Here is an 18,950-nt window from a genome sequence, read left to right as displayed (position 1 = left end):
AATTCTTCTTATTGTTTACTTCTATTTTAACTTCACTTGCATGATAAAAAGTGCATCAGAATCCATACCCTCAAGGCAAGGTCATGGAAATGTGCACCTTCAATTTTTTTTTTTAAAGGTTCCTTTATTATATAAAGACTAGGATTAGAAACATGTTATACCCAAAATTATGACATTGTTGTAAGTAAAAAAAAAGGAGGAACCTGGCAAAAACTTTGGCATATGGTTGCCTAAATCACCCATCAATAAGTGTACATGGGGATGTTAACATTACAACATAGGGGATTTTCTTGAACTTGTTTTGTTTCTTTTTGCTTTACTTGTCAATGAATGAATTGCATATAGAAAGTCATATGCGAGTTCAAAGAATTAGCAAAATAGTGGCTACTATGAAAGAAAATAAAATTACCATATTAAGTTATTCATAGGGGATTTTCTTGAACTTGTTAGTAATGTGTGTTCAAACCAGAGAACCAGAAAATACAAATTTACTCGAAAGGTTATCACAAGACTGCTCTAGGTTGACATGACATAATACCTCAATCAGGCAAAGCAGTTCCTCTCTCAAGGCTATTCTTGATCTCCAAGGTGTATTTTCCAAAGGCACGCTCAATCTTTTTATTGAAGTGCTCGTTACGATCATTAATAGAGTCAATATCTTTCTCTTCATGAAACCTTCTCCTCCGACTAAATGATTGGCGCTTCTTGTCCTTGAGCTCCTTCACCATCCTCTCTATCTTGTCGTCTGATGATTTTGGCGCCTTTCCATACTTGGACATTCCTCTAGACTCTGTAGCTAGAACTTCTGTTTTCTTCTTCTCTACTACCATTGCAGATTGATTAGCTTTTCTTGCCCCATTCATTTTTAACCTCAATTCAAATAACTTCCTCTTCCTCCTTGTGATCAGATTCGCCGATTTTTCTCCCATGTTATCCTCTCCATCATCGCTGTGACTTTCAACACCATCTCTTTCATCAGGTACATCGGAGCGATGAACATCAACAGTATTAGCTTGCAATACACCTGTTTCAGCTTTGCTCATTTGCTTCTTTACTTCCGCTATTATATTGAAGCAATATTCGCTGCATTCATGATAAGGGTTCGAACCATTCCCACAATCTGGGTGAACTCTTTTTTCGTCACTCATGTTCTCAGATCAATTTCCGTATTAAGCAATAGAAGAATGAACGCTGCGCTCAACACAATCACTCTTGTATCTCAGTGTATGAAAATATGTAATAAGTCACCCCTATTTACAATACTAATAAACAAAATTAAACTAGAAAATCTATTACTATAGGAATTATTAGGACAAACAAATCCTAACTATTTAGGATTCCTGTTCTTAGTTTATTTCCTAAAGAGTTTTGGCAATGTCTTTTCTCTTTATAGTTAGCTTAAGATTATAGTAATTTTAGGAATCTTTTTTCTAATAGTCTTTTTCATTATTTTAGGAATCTTTTTCTAATAGTTTTCCCATATATTTTTCATTATTTTAGGAATCTATTACATGGTTTTTTACTCAAGTCCTATTATTTCTTTCCAATTCTATTCCTAGTCGGATTTGACTTTGTTTCTTCTTTAAATAAATTAAAAGTTAGCAAAGCAAATTCACAAATCAAAATCAAAATCAAAATCAAAACCATGGAGGAAGTGAAACAAATAACAGAGAAGCTACGGAACAATCGAGCCCAATATGTGGGTGGACGGAAATTTTTCAATAAATTACACATAGAACAGAGTAAGAAACGTGAAGAAGAAAAAGCGGAAACCCAGCAACATAATAATCATAAATCTTACTTGTCAACTGACAATATCAAATCGGAATCTTCTTCATCAGTCTCCCTTCCGCGACAAGAAGTTGTTCGCCGCCTTAGGGTTTTGAAACACCCTGTGACTTTATTCGGAGAAGATGAAGAGGCAAGGTTTGCTAGGTTGAGTCTTGTGTTGAAAGCTGGATTGTTTGAAGTTGATAAAAGTGATATGACGGAAGGGCAAACGAATGACTTTTTGCGAGATATGTTGGAATTGAAGAAGTCACGGATGTTGAAGCGGAAAGCCACAGACCAGGATAAAGATGAAGATTTGAAGAGGATGAAAACTAATTTTGAGAATTTGTGTGATGAGGATAAGATTTTGGTGTTTTACAAAAAGCTGTTGAATGAGTGGAATCAAGAGCTTGATGAGATGAGTTCTGAGTCTAAAAAGCAGACAGTGGTGGCTACTTTTATGCAGTGTGCTAGGGATTTGAATCCGTTATTTGATTTATGCAGGAAAAAGTTACTTAATATTGACATTAGGAAAGCATTAGTTGTGATGGTTGAATGTTGTATGAATAGAGAATATAGTGCTGCAATGGATCAATATCTTAATAAGATAGCAATTGGTAATGCACCTTGGCCTATTGGTGTTACTATGGTTGGTATTCATGAACGATCAGCGCGTGAGAAGATTCATACAAATAGTGTTGCTCACGTCATGAATGATGAGACAACAAGGAAGCTTCTGTATTCAGTTAAAAGACTGGTGACATTCTGCCAACGACGCTACCCAACAATGCCATCCAAATGTGTGGAGTTCAATAGCCTTGCAAATAGCAGTGACTTGAACTCTCTGCGTGCACAAGAGTCGACTTGTCAAGGCTTCCAATAATGCCTAGGTCTGTACAAGGAATTTCTCTTCTAACTGTTAACTAATGGTCATGGAGTAGTATTTGTTTGGGATTTTTATAATATAAGGGTACTGGATATCAAGTGTTAATTTTAAATTACAAAGGGCAGATTCTCAATTATAACAATTATGACAAATATTCTTCATAGCTACTTTGCAATATTTTTGTACTTGGTCATACAAATGGATTGCCAATAACTATAGAAGAAGTTGGGCTTCTCATAGCTTAGATGAGGACAATATTATGTTTTGGATTCATCTCCCTTCTAGGTTTTTTCTATAAACTCTGTAAAGATTATATGAGCTTTGATATTCCGAAAAGAGTCTCAACTTTTAATTTACAATGTCAAACCTCCGTGGAGGCTTAAATTAAAAACACATACAAATAGATAAGTTTAGTCATTAACTTGGATTTAACTGACATTTATGTTCTCTAATTTTGGATGTGCACAAGTAGATATTTAAATTTGTATAAAATTGAACAAATAGACATATGTGCCCTACAAATCAGTTTGAGGGTATTTTACGAGAATTGTCACGTAGGACGTGTTTTTCTAAAACTTTATACAAGTTTGAGTTTTTATTTGTGCACCTTCAAAGTTGAAAGACATAAATGACAAATAAACCAAGTTAAAGAACACGCTTATATATTATGTCAATTTATATATATATATATATATAAAGCTGAATCTAGACCAGGCTGATGTGGCACCTCTCAATGGCCATCATTTCTATTTATCTATTTTCTCCTCTTTTTTTAACATTTTAATTTCATTTTTATACATAATTTATTTAAGACTAATGCAATAAATATATAATCAAGCCTTCATAGTAACCACAATTGATTTTTATGACCACTCTTAATTCATCATTAAAAAGACAATAATGAAAGAACATTAGTGTGAGCAAATGGCAAAACCGTTTTAATTGATTTAAAACCTTTAAAAAAAATCAATGTTAAGATTAATCCTTATCATTTATAATAAAAGACTCTTTATTTTCATTTTAATAATTTCTTTCAGTTACAACATAATTCTGTATTACTTAATTGTAGAATTTGAAAGATTTGTACACTATTAAAATTTGAAAATAACTATATAAACAGAATACAATATACATTCACAATCTCAATTTTTTCATGAATCAATATGAAATTTATGTAATATAAATTTGCAGAAATAGATAGACAAGAAAGAATGAGTCTAAAGAAGAAGGCCAGCACATTTCAAGATTATGACCACTCTTAATTCATCATTAAAAAGACAATAATGAAAAAACAATAGTGTGAGCAAATGGAAAAATCGTTTTAATTGATTTAAAACCTTAAAAAAAAATCAATGTTAAGATTAATCCTTATCATTTATAATAAAAGACTCTTTATTTTTATTTCAATAATTTCTTTCCGTTACAACATAATTCTATATTATTTAATTGTAGAATTTGAAAGATTTCTACACCATTAAAATTTGAAAACAACTATATAAACATAATACAATATACATTCACAATCTCAATTTTTTCATGAATCAACATGAAATTTATGTAATATAAATTTGCAGAATAGATAGACAAGAAAGAATGAGTCTAAGGAAGAAGGCCATCACAATTCAAGATTATTTTGTAATCTCAAACCATGAACATTACTAATGTCTTGTGTTTTTTGTAGAAATGTTGGAATCAACAACACATCATATTAGATGAACAACTCTTCGTTGATTCCCTTTCAAGATACCATTCATGTGATTTAACAAAAACAATCATCAGGTTGCTGCTAAGCGTTCAAAATTTGACGAACATCCGAGAGTGAAGCAAGAAGAAGAAAAGAAACAGGAATTGATACTTTTGAAGAAGTTTTAGCCTAAATCTACGAACGGTTAATTTGATAGGTAAAATTTTCAACCCAACTCTTGTATGAAGGCTGATTTTTCTTCTTTTGTTCTCTTCCTTTTTTCACTGAAATACTTTGAATTTGAATAACAAAAAAGTGATACTATTTTAAGAAAGTATTGATATTGAGGACTTTTACATAAAATTAGAAAGATACAAAAAGAAAATAATATAGAGTGCTGAAGGAGAGAAAGAAAAATGAAAAGAAACATAGAGTGATAAGAAAAATAGAGATATCAAATAAAATAAGAAGAAAAAAGGCTCCATATATATAATATTGCCAAAATTAAAGTTTAATGTACAAAGAATAATTTATTTATTTGTTCCATATATAACTCTATATATGTTCCATATATGGTTTTCCGAAATTAATATGTTGTTCCATATATCAGTCTTAATATATTCTATATATATATTCTCCCTAAATTTATAGAGAACAATAATAAATTATTTAAATAGTAGGAGATATTATTTAAAAAGACAAACAAAAAGAGAGATGGTAATTTAATTTTAATTCATTATAAGGAGAAAAAGAAAAAAAAATGGCTTCAGTTTTTAGAGTAAAATTTGGAGATTCAATTTGTAATTAAGGAAAGCACAAATTAATGTGTTAAGAAAAAGAAAAAAGAAACAAAAATGAAAAAGAAAGGCATAAAGGAAAGAAAAAAAAGGACTACCGAAAATTTGAAAAATTGATTGTATTAATTTCTTTTTATTCTATTTCCTTTTTTAATTTATTTCAGATTATATAAAATCCATACAAAAGAAAACATACTTTATATATAGCATTATATAACAAAATAAATAAAAGGTATGATTGAATACATGTAAAAAAATATTAATAAAGATTTAAAGACTAGAATTTGAAGACATGATACTTCACAAATTAATTAATACTATGTGTAGTATTTATATAACAAGAAATTATAAATTAAATATTTATATTTGTAATTCTTGGATATATTGATGAATACATTCATTTTGTTACCATACGAATGTTATTTAGTAAATTCATTGATGTTCATAATTTGTATAAAATTTGTTTATGGAAGAGTGATGTAGTACCTTTTATAGGCAAAATAAAAGTGATATTTTTAGTTTATTTTATTGGTAATTTTGTCTTCGTTATTATCATTTTTTTGTTTTTCATTTTGTAATTTATGAGTTTTTATGTTTGATACTTATATTGAAGTTCGAATAATCTGAATTCAAGTATTGTAGAGCCCATTTATATTTATATTTTTTAAAATTGTAAGAAAAATGCTTATGCAGGTGAAAAGATGTAAGTTCATTCACATATTTATGGTTCATATGGATATAGATTCTATAGCATAATTAAGAAAGGAACTAGAGGTATAAACGTAATAAAAATCCTCATACACTATATCTTCTAAATAAATCACATTTACTAATTCACTCAAATATATATTGTTTAAAGGTTATTTTATTTTCATAAAAAATAGGGTATACTAAATTTAAATATATATATTTTACCCCACGCGAAGCGCGGATAGATTCACTAGTTATATATATATATATATATATATATATATAAGTGCTATAGTAAACTCCATGCTACGGGTATCACATGTTTAAAATCACAATTCCAAAAAATAGAAATGCTTATTAATGATTTTCATGCTCAGTCAAATAGATTTAAATAAATTAATTTTAACTTTATGGAATCACTTACCCATGGTAAGTCAATACAATTCGATATGATATGTATTTTATGGCAGAATTGATTTTTTTAAGGCCAGTCACAACTTTTATGTCTTCTTTACGACATATTTTTATTTGTCCATATATAAGATGTTTTCTTATATTCATTTTGTAAGTGACGAAGATATATTAATTCCTCTGTTTTTACACTCGACTAATTTTAAATTATATATACATAAATGATTGGTTCTAACACATTTATGTGCATACCAGATGGCACCCTTTCTAGAAGGGTGTCTTTGTCTTTTTTTTCTTGTCAGTGAGGAAAAGGAGAAGTTAGTGTGGTGGAAATCAAGAGTATTCTTGTTGTATTCATTTCATTAAATAAAGGGTCACATTTCACCACGCCTGCCTTTCAGATAAATTCTTGTGCAGCAGAGGTATAAAATAAAATGGCTTAAATAGGCGGGTTGGGTTGAAATTGGAGATATTAAAAAGAGTAAATTTTAGGAATAATAAATATACTAATCATATTAGCGCTACAGTTTTGCTATTTGCGCTCTATTGTCAAATTATGTTTGCTATAGAGCATCTAATTTGTATAAATCGGGCACTATAAAACTAATGTATAAAACTATGACAGTATATATAACACATTAAATTCCTTAGGGAAAGGAAACATAAAGTAATGGAGATTATTGCTTACTTCTTAGTCTTATTTTTATTAGCAATTACTTTTGTAATATATGCATGGAGGTTGTTGGACTGGGCATGGTTTATGCCAAGGAAACTGGAGAAATGCCTTAGACAACAAGGTCTTAAAGGGAACTCTTACAAATTGATTTTTGGAGACATCAAAGAACTGTCGAAAAGCATTGAAGATGCTGAGTCCAAACCATTGAATGTCTCTGATGATGACTTAACACCAAGAATTCTCCCTTATTTCGTTCAAACAATCAAAAAATACGGTACGCTTTCTCATGTATCTTTTTGTGGTTTGAATTCACGTTGCAAAGTCACATATGGAGTAAAGCTATCAATGAAGACTTCATTTCAGAGCTCGAATTCGAAATCTTTGGTTAAGTTCTCGTTTGACTATAGATTTTGAAGTTGAAGCTTAAGAATTGAGTTTTTGAAGTCGTTACTTTTTGAACTTAAAGTTGTTTTACTTGGGAATTTTTGAAGTTATGTGAGTAAAAGCGAAATTTTTCCACCGAGTTTTTGGAACTTGGAGATAGATTTTCAAAGTTTGATTCAAATCTATGGTCAAACAGATATTTGTAGATAATTTTTCTAAAGTTTTGATCCAAAATCTATGATCAAACGCTAGGTAAGGATAGATGGGTGCTTACCCCCCCCCCCCCCCCACAACAACATGATCCAATGGCTCAGCTATAGTATCAAGCTAAGTACGAGTTCAGATAAACTAGTTACTTTTGCTTGGACTATATATTTATAATAAGAAATTTATTAAATATGCATATATATTTAGGTTCAAATCCAACAAGTATAACGAGAATCTAGCTATAAATTAAATTTCAAATTTTAACTCCGCCTCTTTCTGTACTTGTGGAAAGTAAGAAAAGTTGAGCTAAGAATTATTGGACTTGCAATATTTTACAGGTAAAAACTGTTTCATATGGATTGGGCCAAAGCCTTTGGTAATTGTAGGGGACCCTGAGGTAATAAGGGATGTGTTTAACAAACATGCTCTCTATCAAAAGCCAAAATCAACTCCCCTGACCAAGTTGCTGGCACAAGGAATTGTAAGCTATGAAGAGGATAAATGGGCAAAGCACAGGAAAATTCTCAATCCTGCTTTTCATATGGAGAAGATAAAGGTATTTTTTTCATTCCTCTCCCTCCCGAAAGCAAAATATATTTTCACGTAGGGGCGAAGCTAGGGGGCAGAAAGGGTTCATTCGAATACCCTTTTGTTGAAATATCACACACTATTTATAAGGTTAATTTTTTTTTTATGTATGTATAGTAGATGTTGAATCCCCTTGGCTTCTTGGTGTGCTTAATCTTTTTAGATTTTGAATTTTCTTAGTGAAAATGATGGCTCCAATCCACCAAGGTCCACGTGGTTGGCGTATGAGAAAAAACTCACTCTTACATGCGTAACATTTTGAAGATATAATATAAGTATTAGCAATTTAAGATTTTAAATAAGATAGTCACACAACTCACCAAAAATTACTTCACTTGTATAGTTGTATTGATTATCACAAATCCATGATAACTTTTTTTTTCCCTTAGAAGCTCTCATCCTTTTTGCTCCTTTAGTGACTCTAAGCCCACAATCTTAGGGCTGAAGGTGAGGGGTTTACGAGCAACTTCCTCTTGTCGCAAATCCATGATATCAACTCTGCTTTCATTCTGTTTTCTGTCTAGCTTGCAAATATGGCCTAAGTTTTTTGAGGAGATAATATTTCTACAAGATGCAGTTGGTTTAATTTGTATTAATGAGTGGTTTACAAATGCGTAGGATATGCTTCAAGCAGTTCATTTGAGCTGCAGTGAAATGGTGAGCCAATGGGAGGAGGTTGTCTCAATGAAAGAATCGTCCACCGAACTCGATATATGGCCTTACCTTCAAAGATTGACTAGTGATGTAATTTCTCGCACAGCCTTTGGCAGCAACTATGAAGAAGGTCGAAAGATATTTGAGCTTCAAAAAGAACAAGCTGAGCATGTCATTGACGTTTCTCGCACCTTATATATTCCGGGATGGAGGTAACACGACGCCCTTTTTCCATAGTTGAAGTTATGTATTACAAAGTTCATCACTAATCTGTTGCTAAATGGTCCCAAGCTAACATATTTTTTGGTAATGGTTGCTAATCCATCCTTAAATAGGATCATCGACCAGTTTTTGTTGAAGTTGTATGCCGCTAATACCTATGTTTGATGTTTCTATAACGCCTGCAATGACAAGTTGAAACACATTGATAAAGTAAAAACTCTTTGTGTGTATATAACTTAAACCATTTTTTCCCATATCTATATATATATCCGAATATAACAGGAAAAGAAGTTTAAAATAGTGATTATTTGATGGTGATATACATGTTTTTGTGTGTTAAACTAATGTAGGTTCTTGCCAACTAAGAGAAACAGAAGGATGAAGGAGATTGAGAGAGAAGTTCAAGCAACAATTAGGGGAATTATTGATAAAAGAGTGAAGGTGATGAAAGCAGGGGAGGCCAATACTGATGACTTATTAGGCATATTGTTGGAATCCAACTTTAAAGAAATCGAGCAACACGGTAATAAGGATTTTGGTATGACTATAAAAGAGGTTATTGAGGAGTGTAAGTTGTTCTATTTTGCTGGACAAGAGACAACCTCTGTATGGCTTGTATGGACTATGATTTTGTTAAGCAGGCATCCAGATTGGCAAGTTCGCGCAAGAGAAGAGGTTTTGCAAGTCTTTGGAGATGGCATGCCAGGATTTGATGGATTAAATCGCTTGAAAGTTGTAAGTTATTTTAGCTTGTTTACCTTCCTTTTAATTTCTATATCTCCGCAACACATGGTTTTAGTTTTATTTAGCTTCGGATGAAGGATTTAAACTTAGGTTCTTAGCATTGAACTCATTGTTATACACTCGGACACTCTCCATTTGTTCCATTTTGTGTGACAGACTTGTCTTTTTAGTTTGTTCAGATAACTTTTCAATTACCCTTGATGAAACACCTTTATAGCCATAGAAATAACATGGAATGTTTATGATCACAAGTTTTAAAAGTTTTCTTTTCTATTTAACTCTATGCCCAATCAAATTGTGAGTATGCGTGTGTTTATATTGTTTGTGGAAAATATTAGATTCATTTGACCCCGTTTGACATAGGCTCCATCAGTCTTTGGTTCTATGTTCTTGATTTCCTTATTACTATGCTAATTCAATGCTGAACTCATTTTAACAATAGGTGACAATGATTTTGCACGAGTCGTTACGGCTATATCCACCAGTTGGTGCACTTGGTCGAAGGATTACAACTAAAACGAAGCTAGGGGAACTAAATTTACCAGCAGGAGTGATGCTGTCTTTACCAACAATTTTAGTGCATCATGACAAGGAAATATGGGGCGAAGATGCAACAGAGTTCAAGCCAGAGAGATTCAGTGAAGGCATTTCAAAGGCAACAAAGGGCCAAATGACGTTTTTCCCATTTGGCGCGGGACCTAGGATATGCATTGGACTGAACTTCGCAATGATAGAAGCGAAGATGGCTATGGCTATGATTCTGCAACGCTTCGCGTTTGAACTATCTCCTTCGTACACTCATGCTCCACAGTCTGTAATAACTATGCAACCCAAATATGGTGCTCCTCTAGTGTTGCATAGATTGTAAGTTGAGACTTACATGAATTGTCTTACATTGAATTAATGACTATGTCAAACAAGCATAATTAAGTTGATTTGTATTGCAGCTTTGGTCCCTGCTTTCATTCGATCATAGGCTATATCTAAATAATGGAAAAGACTCAAATATGTCATTGAACTTTGATTTTATCTATGTCATCCGTTAAAAGTTTGATTCAATTATGCCATTTTTGTTAAATTATGTGTTGACACCCAATTTTGGACCTCCACAATAGGATTAATCACCGAGCTTCTTAAATTCCAAACGATTTGATATAATTAGTTTTTATAAAGTTCAAAATATTTTTCAAGTTACTTTTATTTAATTTTTATCTTTTTTTTTTATAATTTTTAAAGTAATATATATGTTTTATATAGCTTTGTATATAATTAATATAGTTTATGAATATTCGAAAATCGTCTCAAAATTTTTTTTGTTTTAATTAGATATTTGGTTAATTAGTTTAGTTATATAATACTTTATATTTTAAATTATTTATTTTATAATTAAGTTAATTATTTTATTTCGTTAGGATTAAGAAGCTCAGTAATTAATCGATACTAATTCGTCTTATTTCAATTTTGGTCGAAATCAACCAATCACCTCAATTTGATCGAAATTGCAATTCATGTGGTTATTTTCTTAAGTCAAATTGACCACATTCTAGGCTTCCTTTTTAAGACCAATTTCAGCCTATTTCTTCCTATATTCCCAGACCCAATTCTATTTGGGTAAATCACATAAATATGCAATATTACAAAAATATTTACCATCTATAGCAATATAATTTTTCTAACTAAATATAACATTTTTTTAGAATTAAAAAAATGTACTGTTTATCTTCCTTCGCCTCTTTCTCTGCCCTTTTTCTCTTCCTCCTCTTCTTTTTTTATTTTTCTTCTTCTTCTTTGTCGTCTCTTTCTGTGTCATTCTTTCTCTTCCTCCTCTTTTTTTTAATTCTTTTTTTTTTTAAATTCCATTCAAATAATTGTTTTTAAATCAGTTTTTGCCCATATTTCACTATTTTTATCTAAAAACACGACGAGAAGAGGAATAGAAAAATAAAAAAATTGTACAATATCATGTTCTCAAATAGAAATTTCAAATCTTTAAAATTATAAAAACAAGAGTTCACCATTGATGGTCATTATAAAGATTCATTTTGAATTCATTATTTGAATTTTACGAATTTGTGTTTAGTTTTTTTTTTTTTGATGACAAGGGAAATCCCCAGCCGCTACCCTTTGGGTAAAACTCCCGCTCCTATGCAATAGCTCGCAAACCACATAGGAGAGGTAACTCACACTAGGCAAACCTAGTTTGATGAACTCGACCCAGAAGGCAAACCCCTTGCTTTCGCTAGCAAAGGGTTTTGAACTTGAGACCTTAGCTTGGATAGGTTGTTCCTACAAATAGTTGAAAATGTCGTTTGGAGTTTATATCCCAATTTTAAGAGGGTTTGGTTAAGTTTATAATTGATTTTAGGAGAAATATTAGATTAAAACTCGAAAAAGGTGAAGTTTATGGAATGGTATTGCGATTGTATTAAAGTTGTATTAGATATATTTCATAATTGTATTAAAATTGTATTAAAATCACGAACAATACATTTATAAAGCATATTACAAACTTCACTCCTTTTTAGTGATATCAACCAAAATAATTTAAATAACACACTTGTAATACATTTATAACATATGCACAATACATTTGTAATACATATTGCAAACATCACTCATGTTCTTAGTGATACAAACTAAAATAATTTATAACACACATATAATACATGTTTTATTCATGAATAATATAAGTTTAATTCAGTCTATAGATTATTGTCTTGTCTTTCGTTAGTTACGTTTTTCATTTATTGTTAATTTTCTCTTCCAATTCAACTTTAATATTGTATAATTCATTTTTAATGCAAATTTAATTCATTTGTAGTTTATTATTTGTTACTGTTAGATTACTTATTTAATTCATTATTAATATAAATTTAATTCACTTTATAGATCAGTGTCTGGTGTTTCATTAGTTACATTTTTTATCCATGCTTAATTCAACTTTAATATTTGTGTATGCACTTTTAATACACGTTAATTCATTTTGCAGTTTATTGGTTGATTTGTTATGATTGAATTACTTCTTTAATTCATTATTGAAGCAAGTTTTATTCAGTTTACAAATCACATAATGCTCTTTCGTTTGCTACATTTTGCATTCATGTTTAATTCGCTTCTAATTCAACTTTAATATGTGTTTAATACATTTTTTATTCAAGTTTAATTCATTTGACAGTTTATTATGTTTCTTCATTTGTTACAATTAGATTACTTGTCTAATTAATTATTGATACAAGTTTTATTCAGTCTACGAATCATTGACTTCTCTTTCGTTTGCGATTAGTTTTGATAAGTTGTTCCTACAAATAGTTGAAAATATCGTTTGGAGTTTATATCTCAATTTTAAGAGGGCCTGGTTAAGTTTAGAATTGACTTTAGGAAAAATATTGGATTGAAGCTCGAAAATGATGAAATTTACGGAACTATATCGCATTTGTATTAAAGTTGTATTAGATATGTTTCGTAATTGTATTAAAATTGTATTAAAATCATGAACAATACATCCTACATTTATAATACATATTGCAAACTTCACTCCCTTTTTAATGATATCAGCTAAAATAATTTAGGTAACACACTTATAATATATTTATAATACATGCACAATACATTTTTAATACATATTGCAAACATCACTCACATTCTTAGTGATACAAACCAAAAGTAATTTATAAGACACATATAATACATGTTTTATTTATGAATAATACATTTATAATACGTATTGCACAATTTACTCATTTTTTACGGATACCAACAAGAATAATTTAGGTAACACACTAATAATACATTTATAAGATATGCACAATACATTTTTAATACATATTACAACCATCACTCATTTTCTTAGTGATAAAAGCAAAGACAATTTATAAGATACATATGATATAAGTTTTATTCATGAATAATATGAGTTTAATCCAGTTTATAGATCGTTGTCTTGTCTTTTGTTAGTTATGTTTTTCATTCATTCTTAATTCTCTCTTTTAATTCAACTTTAATATTGTGTAATACAATTTTAAAGCAATTTAATTTATTTTGCAATTTTTTGATTTATTTGTTACTATTGGATTACTTGTTTAATTCATTATTAATACAAGTTTAATTTACTTTATAGATCATTGTGTGTAATATATTTTTAATTCAACTTTAATATGTGTGTAATACATTTTTAATTCAAGTTCAATTCATTTTGCAATTTGTTATGTCACTTCATTTGTTACAATTAAATTATTTATTTAATTAATTAATTATTGATACAAATTTTATTCATTCTACGAATCATTCACTACTCTATGAAGAAAGTAGAGAGAGAAACAAAAGGAAAAAAAAAAGCAACAGAAAGAGAGAGAAAGAGCAGCAAAAAGAAAAAAACAACAAAAAGAAAGGAGCGAGCAAGAGAGAAAAATTTAAAAACTGATAGAGAAAAAAAGAGAAAGAGGCGAGAGAGAGAAAAAAATCTAATAAAATATATATTATTATTTTATATTGCTATAAATGGTAATAATTAAAGAGTATATCTAAAATAAGTAATTATTTTTTAAAAAGAATCCACTCAAGTAATTAATTCATTCTATTTCTAACAACCATTTCCAATTAAGCCCAAAAGTTCCTTCCTTCTTTGCACTAATAACAGTCCAGCCCATTCCAAATTGAACAGAAACCCATCCAAATTACAACTTCAACAGCAACGCATACCAACCGACCCCACTAGTGTCTTCTTCCTCGCGAGAACCCAGCGAAATCGCGACCCAAATCGAACCAGTCCAAAATCGCGACCCAGTCCAGCAACGCTGCAAACAACGATTCTAGTGACCTCGCGCGTGTCCGACCTTTCCCATCTCTCTCTCTTTATCCTCTTGTACGAGTAATGTACTCGATTTTTCCAGTTGTCTCCATCTTGACGCCTCACTCGTCCTTGCTCAAAATCAAGCGTCCCTCGTCAATTTTTCCGTTGAGAATGGTACGTTATTGCTCACACCTTATCCTCTAAGAATTTCAAAATTTGCAGCAGTCCCACATCGTTTACCCCCTCAATTTCGACCCAGAAATTGTCCTATATAATCCCTTCTCTCTTCACTGTTCAAAGGGGGAGTTTTTTGGGAAACGGGAGAGTACCCTAAAAGGTTTGGGAAATCTTGGTTCAATAGTTTAATCTTTGTGGCTTTTCTGGCAGTCAGGGGCGGCTCAACGTACTTGGAGGCCTAAAGCGAAATTTCAATTAAAGGCCTAAAATTTTTTAGCTAGCAATTATTATATAACTTATTAACATTATTCTATAAGTAACAAGTTGACAAAGCAGCTTATAAACTTCTTCTCTTTTTTTTATTTAAAAACACATAAAATAAGTCAATCTAAACAGGATTGTAATTCACTTTATCCAAAACATGATTTTTACTATTTATTCATATTTTTTATAGAGCTCTAACTTACCTATAGTATAAAAGGAGTCTAGAAAATTACAGTGCGAGAGTTAGTGAAGAGAATGTAAGAAGACAATTTTTTCTTGATTTCTTCTATTTATTGAGGTTAAGGTGAATAAAATAATATATATATTTTTTAAGAAAAATATATTTATCTTAGATAATTATTTTTTTCTATAAAATAAATTAATATATTTATCTTAGATAATTATTTTTTTCTATAAAATAAATTAACACATAATTTATTGTGGTAAAAATTAGAGGCCCCCTAAAATTGGGGGCCTAAGGCATATGCCTAATTTTTATAAGCATTGAGCCGGCACTGCTGGCAGTTCGGGTTGAAAGAGGTGGTGGAGTCGTATTCTCAACTAGTCGTTTTAGTTCGCTGCCCAAAACTAGGTAATCTCTTTGCTCTTTCTTTAGTCTTTTCTTTTTGTTGCATTGTGAAATTGTTGTTTGTTTTAGTGTTGTTAATCATCTTTTAGATTCAATGTGTTTAATGTGATGTTTATGTGAAGGACAATAAAAGTTTTTCATTATCTTGTTCACTTAGTTAAGTCAGTTTTGAATAAGTGTATTAAGTTTGTTGATCTGTTGATGACTGTTCTCTTATAATTTAGAGGTCACAATGTGATTCTTTTACTTGCTCGAGCTCATAAATCTATATATGTGCTTTAGTTATTGTTATTCTTATTCGACTTTGAAATCCATGTTAATATAGTTGCCGATTTCTCTTCATTGCCTTCTTAAAGATATAAGTTGTATATTATGTCACTTCAAGTTTGTTTAGACTAAAATGTTATGTTAAGCTTCGCTGCCAATAAAATGTGTTTCGGCTAATTTCTTGTATAGTTCGAAACAACCAAATTATTGTTACTCCGTCTAGCTCTTCTTTATTATCGTAGCATGCTTGTTCAAATCTCAGTTTTGGTGCAGTTGATTGTCGTTCTTGTGATTAAAAGTTATCCTAGCTCAAGTTGAAGCTCTTTTCCTTTCTTTCGCTCGAGTATGGACCTATTTGTTACTTCCAAATAAAATAGATATAGTTGGGTCATATATTCATCTGATTTAAGTGTGTAATTTTCTGAAGTATGTTCTGTTATGAGTGAAATTTGATGATTGCCTTTGAATTCTTGATTCCTTTTTCCTGCATCTAGTCGCCTATTTATGAATTTGGAAGATAAATTATGGATTTTTCTTATGTTATCATTCACAACCTGTCATAATAGCTATCACCAGTTCTCTCAAGAATTAAAAATGATTCCTATTTGTTCTTATGATCTGGGAATTCATGTTACTTTCACCTTCCAACAGTTTTATAATCATTGTTATTTCTAGGAGCGTATTTACTTGGCCAAATGTCTCTGGTGTTAACTAAATTTTTTGACTTGATCTTTTGTTTCTCTGTTTGCCGATGTAAAATTTAAAGTTTATAGCGAATCGTTTAAATTGTCTCGTTCCTTGTCTACCTGCTGATCTTCTCTTGCTTAAATCCATGACTAAAGCTTGTGGTTATTTCTTCTCTTAATTTGAACATGAAAAAAATAAAATGTGTTGCCATTGAAATTTGTTTTCTTTGTTTCTGTTGATTTTCCTCTTCGTTTGATAGATTCGATTTCCTTTGTTAAATGTTGTTTGAGTTTAAACCATCACCATTCCTTTCTTGATTATTTGCTAATCCTCCTTTCCCTCATTTTTCTTTTCATGTGACACTCGTTTGAGTCCATTTGGATTCCCCACCTATTGCATATTCTTCTTTTCGAATCAACCTCTACCAAGTTACGAAAGGGAAGCTGATATATTGGGTTGAGACCCAAAAAATCCAGCAGCACAGTGACAGGGTGGCAGCAATCCTAAAGGGCTGAAATTTGAATATTTTGGACTTAAAAGCTTGGTAAAATGACCAGCAGCAGCCGAGACCACAAAAAGGCCGAAAAAGGAGAAACAAAATTGGGTTTAAACCTAGAGAAACCAGTAGGATGGCGGCAGTCCCCAAAGGGCTGAAAATTGGATTCTTTTCGGACTTGAAAAGTCCAGTTAGATCGGCAGCAACAAAGAGCATTTAGGCCAAGCGCCCAAAATTTTGTTATTTGTTATCTTGACTTATGTTCTTAATTTGTTTTAGAAATGCTTACACTTTCTTCTTATATCTAATTTAGATGAATCCTTGGGAAGTTTTCTATTTTGTTACTTATTTTGCTTCAAGTATTCAAATTTTCAAACCTTTTTAATTCATACAATCTAAGCTTCAAGACTAACTTGAGAATTATCTATATTCGTTCATAGTTAGTATTTAGCTTTCAAATCCACGCCTAAGAGATTGTGCTGATTATTAGACTCAAAAACTTGACTCGGATAAATTGTTAAATTAAAATTTTATTTTGGCACTTCAACATTTGAATTATTTCATTATTTGGGATAATACGAATGTACAAGTATCAAAAGATTTCTCATTTATCAAAAAAATAATAAAATAAAATTTTTCAAGCAATTTAAGTTTTCTTTTAAAATTAGCCATAAATCCGTCGATCAACCGCGTGTTAGCGGATTCTCTAAGATGCCCAAACTCTTCCTTAGAGAATTTTTTGAACCCTTATCCGACTCTGGTTTTATGTAAATTGTTTCTTTCAAAACCCCTTTTTCCTAAAAAATTAAGTGGCGACTTCTAAATTACTCATTTTTCCAAAAAATTAACAAAATTGCCAAAGTTGCGAAAATGGTTTCGAAACCTTAGTTTTCGAAATCGGGTCGCAACATTAAGTACCTATCCAATATCCATGCTATTATGAGCCAATTTTTTAACGAAGGACATAAATGAGTCTTTTTTTATAAGGTGTATGACCAGGGTGTTCATTGTTTAGATAAAAACCAATCCAAACCAACAAATTGAACCAAATCGTTTAAATAAACTGGTTTTATTTGGATTTGGTTTGGTTTTGTTTTAGATTTTGAAAGACCAATATTATTTGATTTAATTTTGATTATGTTTAAAAACGTTAAGAAATAACCTTTTTCTTATGGTTTTAACTCGGTCTTTTCATGAGCATGAAAAAGTCCTTTTTAGCATGATTTATATCTCTATGCATTGCTATCATACGTGGTACATCTTTTTACTAACACATACTCTTGCCTACATTCTTATACAAATGTAGGGTCCGATGCTCCAAGTTCTCATCCCCGTGACTAGGAGTCACCTTGATCATACTTAGTAGTGGTGAGTCCTCACGCTTCGAGGACCAACCCTTTATCGCTTTCAGTCATTACTTTTCAGATATTGTACATGACACTAGGGTTACGTCATGGTCACTCTTTATGTAATAGATGGCTATTGAGACTATGTTGACTTCCGCTTCGTTTTTCACAACGCTTTTATGATGTAAACTATCTTTTAAATTCTTTTGAATTTCTATTATCTTATTTATGTATGCTAAGTGGCTTGTGTAGGGCCTCTCGGGGTTATATACGTCATGTTACACCTAGGGTCTACCTTGGATCGTGACATTTAAGTTCATGTCAAAAAAAAAAGTAAATAGAGAATATAACATTGGTCACTTTAATTAATATTTTTTAAAATTTATTAAACGCTGTAAAATTCCTTTTAAAAAAAGTGACCTAGGAAGGTTGGTGAGTCAAGCAGTCAGACCCAGGTTAAAGAATAAAGAAAATGAGACAAAGTTTCAAGTTCTGTTAGGTAACTTACCGGATAAGGTGGTTTCCTAGCCAGCAGCTGCGCAACTCTCATGGCTGCTACGGCCACTGGATGACCTCCTTTCAAGGCTGTCCAGCCCGCCCCACCACCCCTAACCACCACATA

General features: G+C 31.0%; 2 protein-coding genes across 3 annotated transcripts in view; one reads left to right on the top strand and one right to left on the bottom strand.

Moving 5' to 3' along the window:
* LOC125810494 (cytochrome P450 CYP72A219-like) overlaps window positions 1-18,950 on the top strand; it is a 58,715-nt gene that overhangs the window by 22,595 nt on the left and 17,170 nt on the right. Inside the window, exons 2-6 of one of the 2 annotated variants that reach the window (XM_049489963.1) lie at window positions 7,036-7,188; window positions 7,844-8,061; window positions 8,712-8,959; window positions 9,320-9,704; window positions 10,156-10,683. In XM_049489963.1, coding sequence (XP_049345920.1) covers window positions 7,036-7,188; window positions 7,844-8,061; window positions 8,712-8,959; window positions 9,320-9,704; window positions 10,156-10,581 — 1,430 coding nt within the window. In that variant the 3' untranslated portion in view covers window positions 10,582-10,683. Of the gene's footprint in view, window positions 1-6,882; window positions 7,189-7,843; window positions 8,062-8,711; window positions 8,960-9,319; window positions 9,705-10,155 lie in introns of those variants that run through there. The other variant, XM_049489966.1, reaches the window with a different exon arrangement.
* On the bottom strand, window positions 539-1,200 carry LOC125810512 (uncharacterized). The gene has a single exon (XM_049489985.1). It carries the CDS (start codon window positions 1,146-1,148, stop codon window positions 540-542), a length of 609 nt encoding a protein of 202 aa, XP_049345942.1. The 5' UTR covers window positions 1,149-1,200; the 3' UTR covers window position 539.

Source organism: Solanum verrucosum, unplaced genomic scaffold (assembly GCF_900185275.1).
Source record: "Solanum verrucosum unplaced genomic scaffold, falcon-dt-bn FXZP01000118.1, whole genome shotgun sequence".
In the NCBI taxonomy this organism is placed as follows: Eukaryota; Viridiplantae; Streptophyta; class Magnoliopsida; order Solanales; family Solanaceae; genus Solanum; species Solanum verrucosum.
Note: the sequence above shows the minus strand (reverse complement) of the source record. Positions and strands in the feature narration are given on the sequence as shown.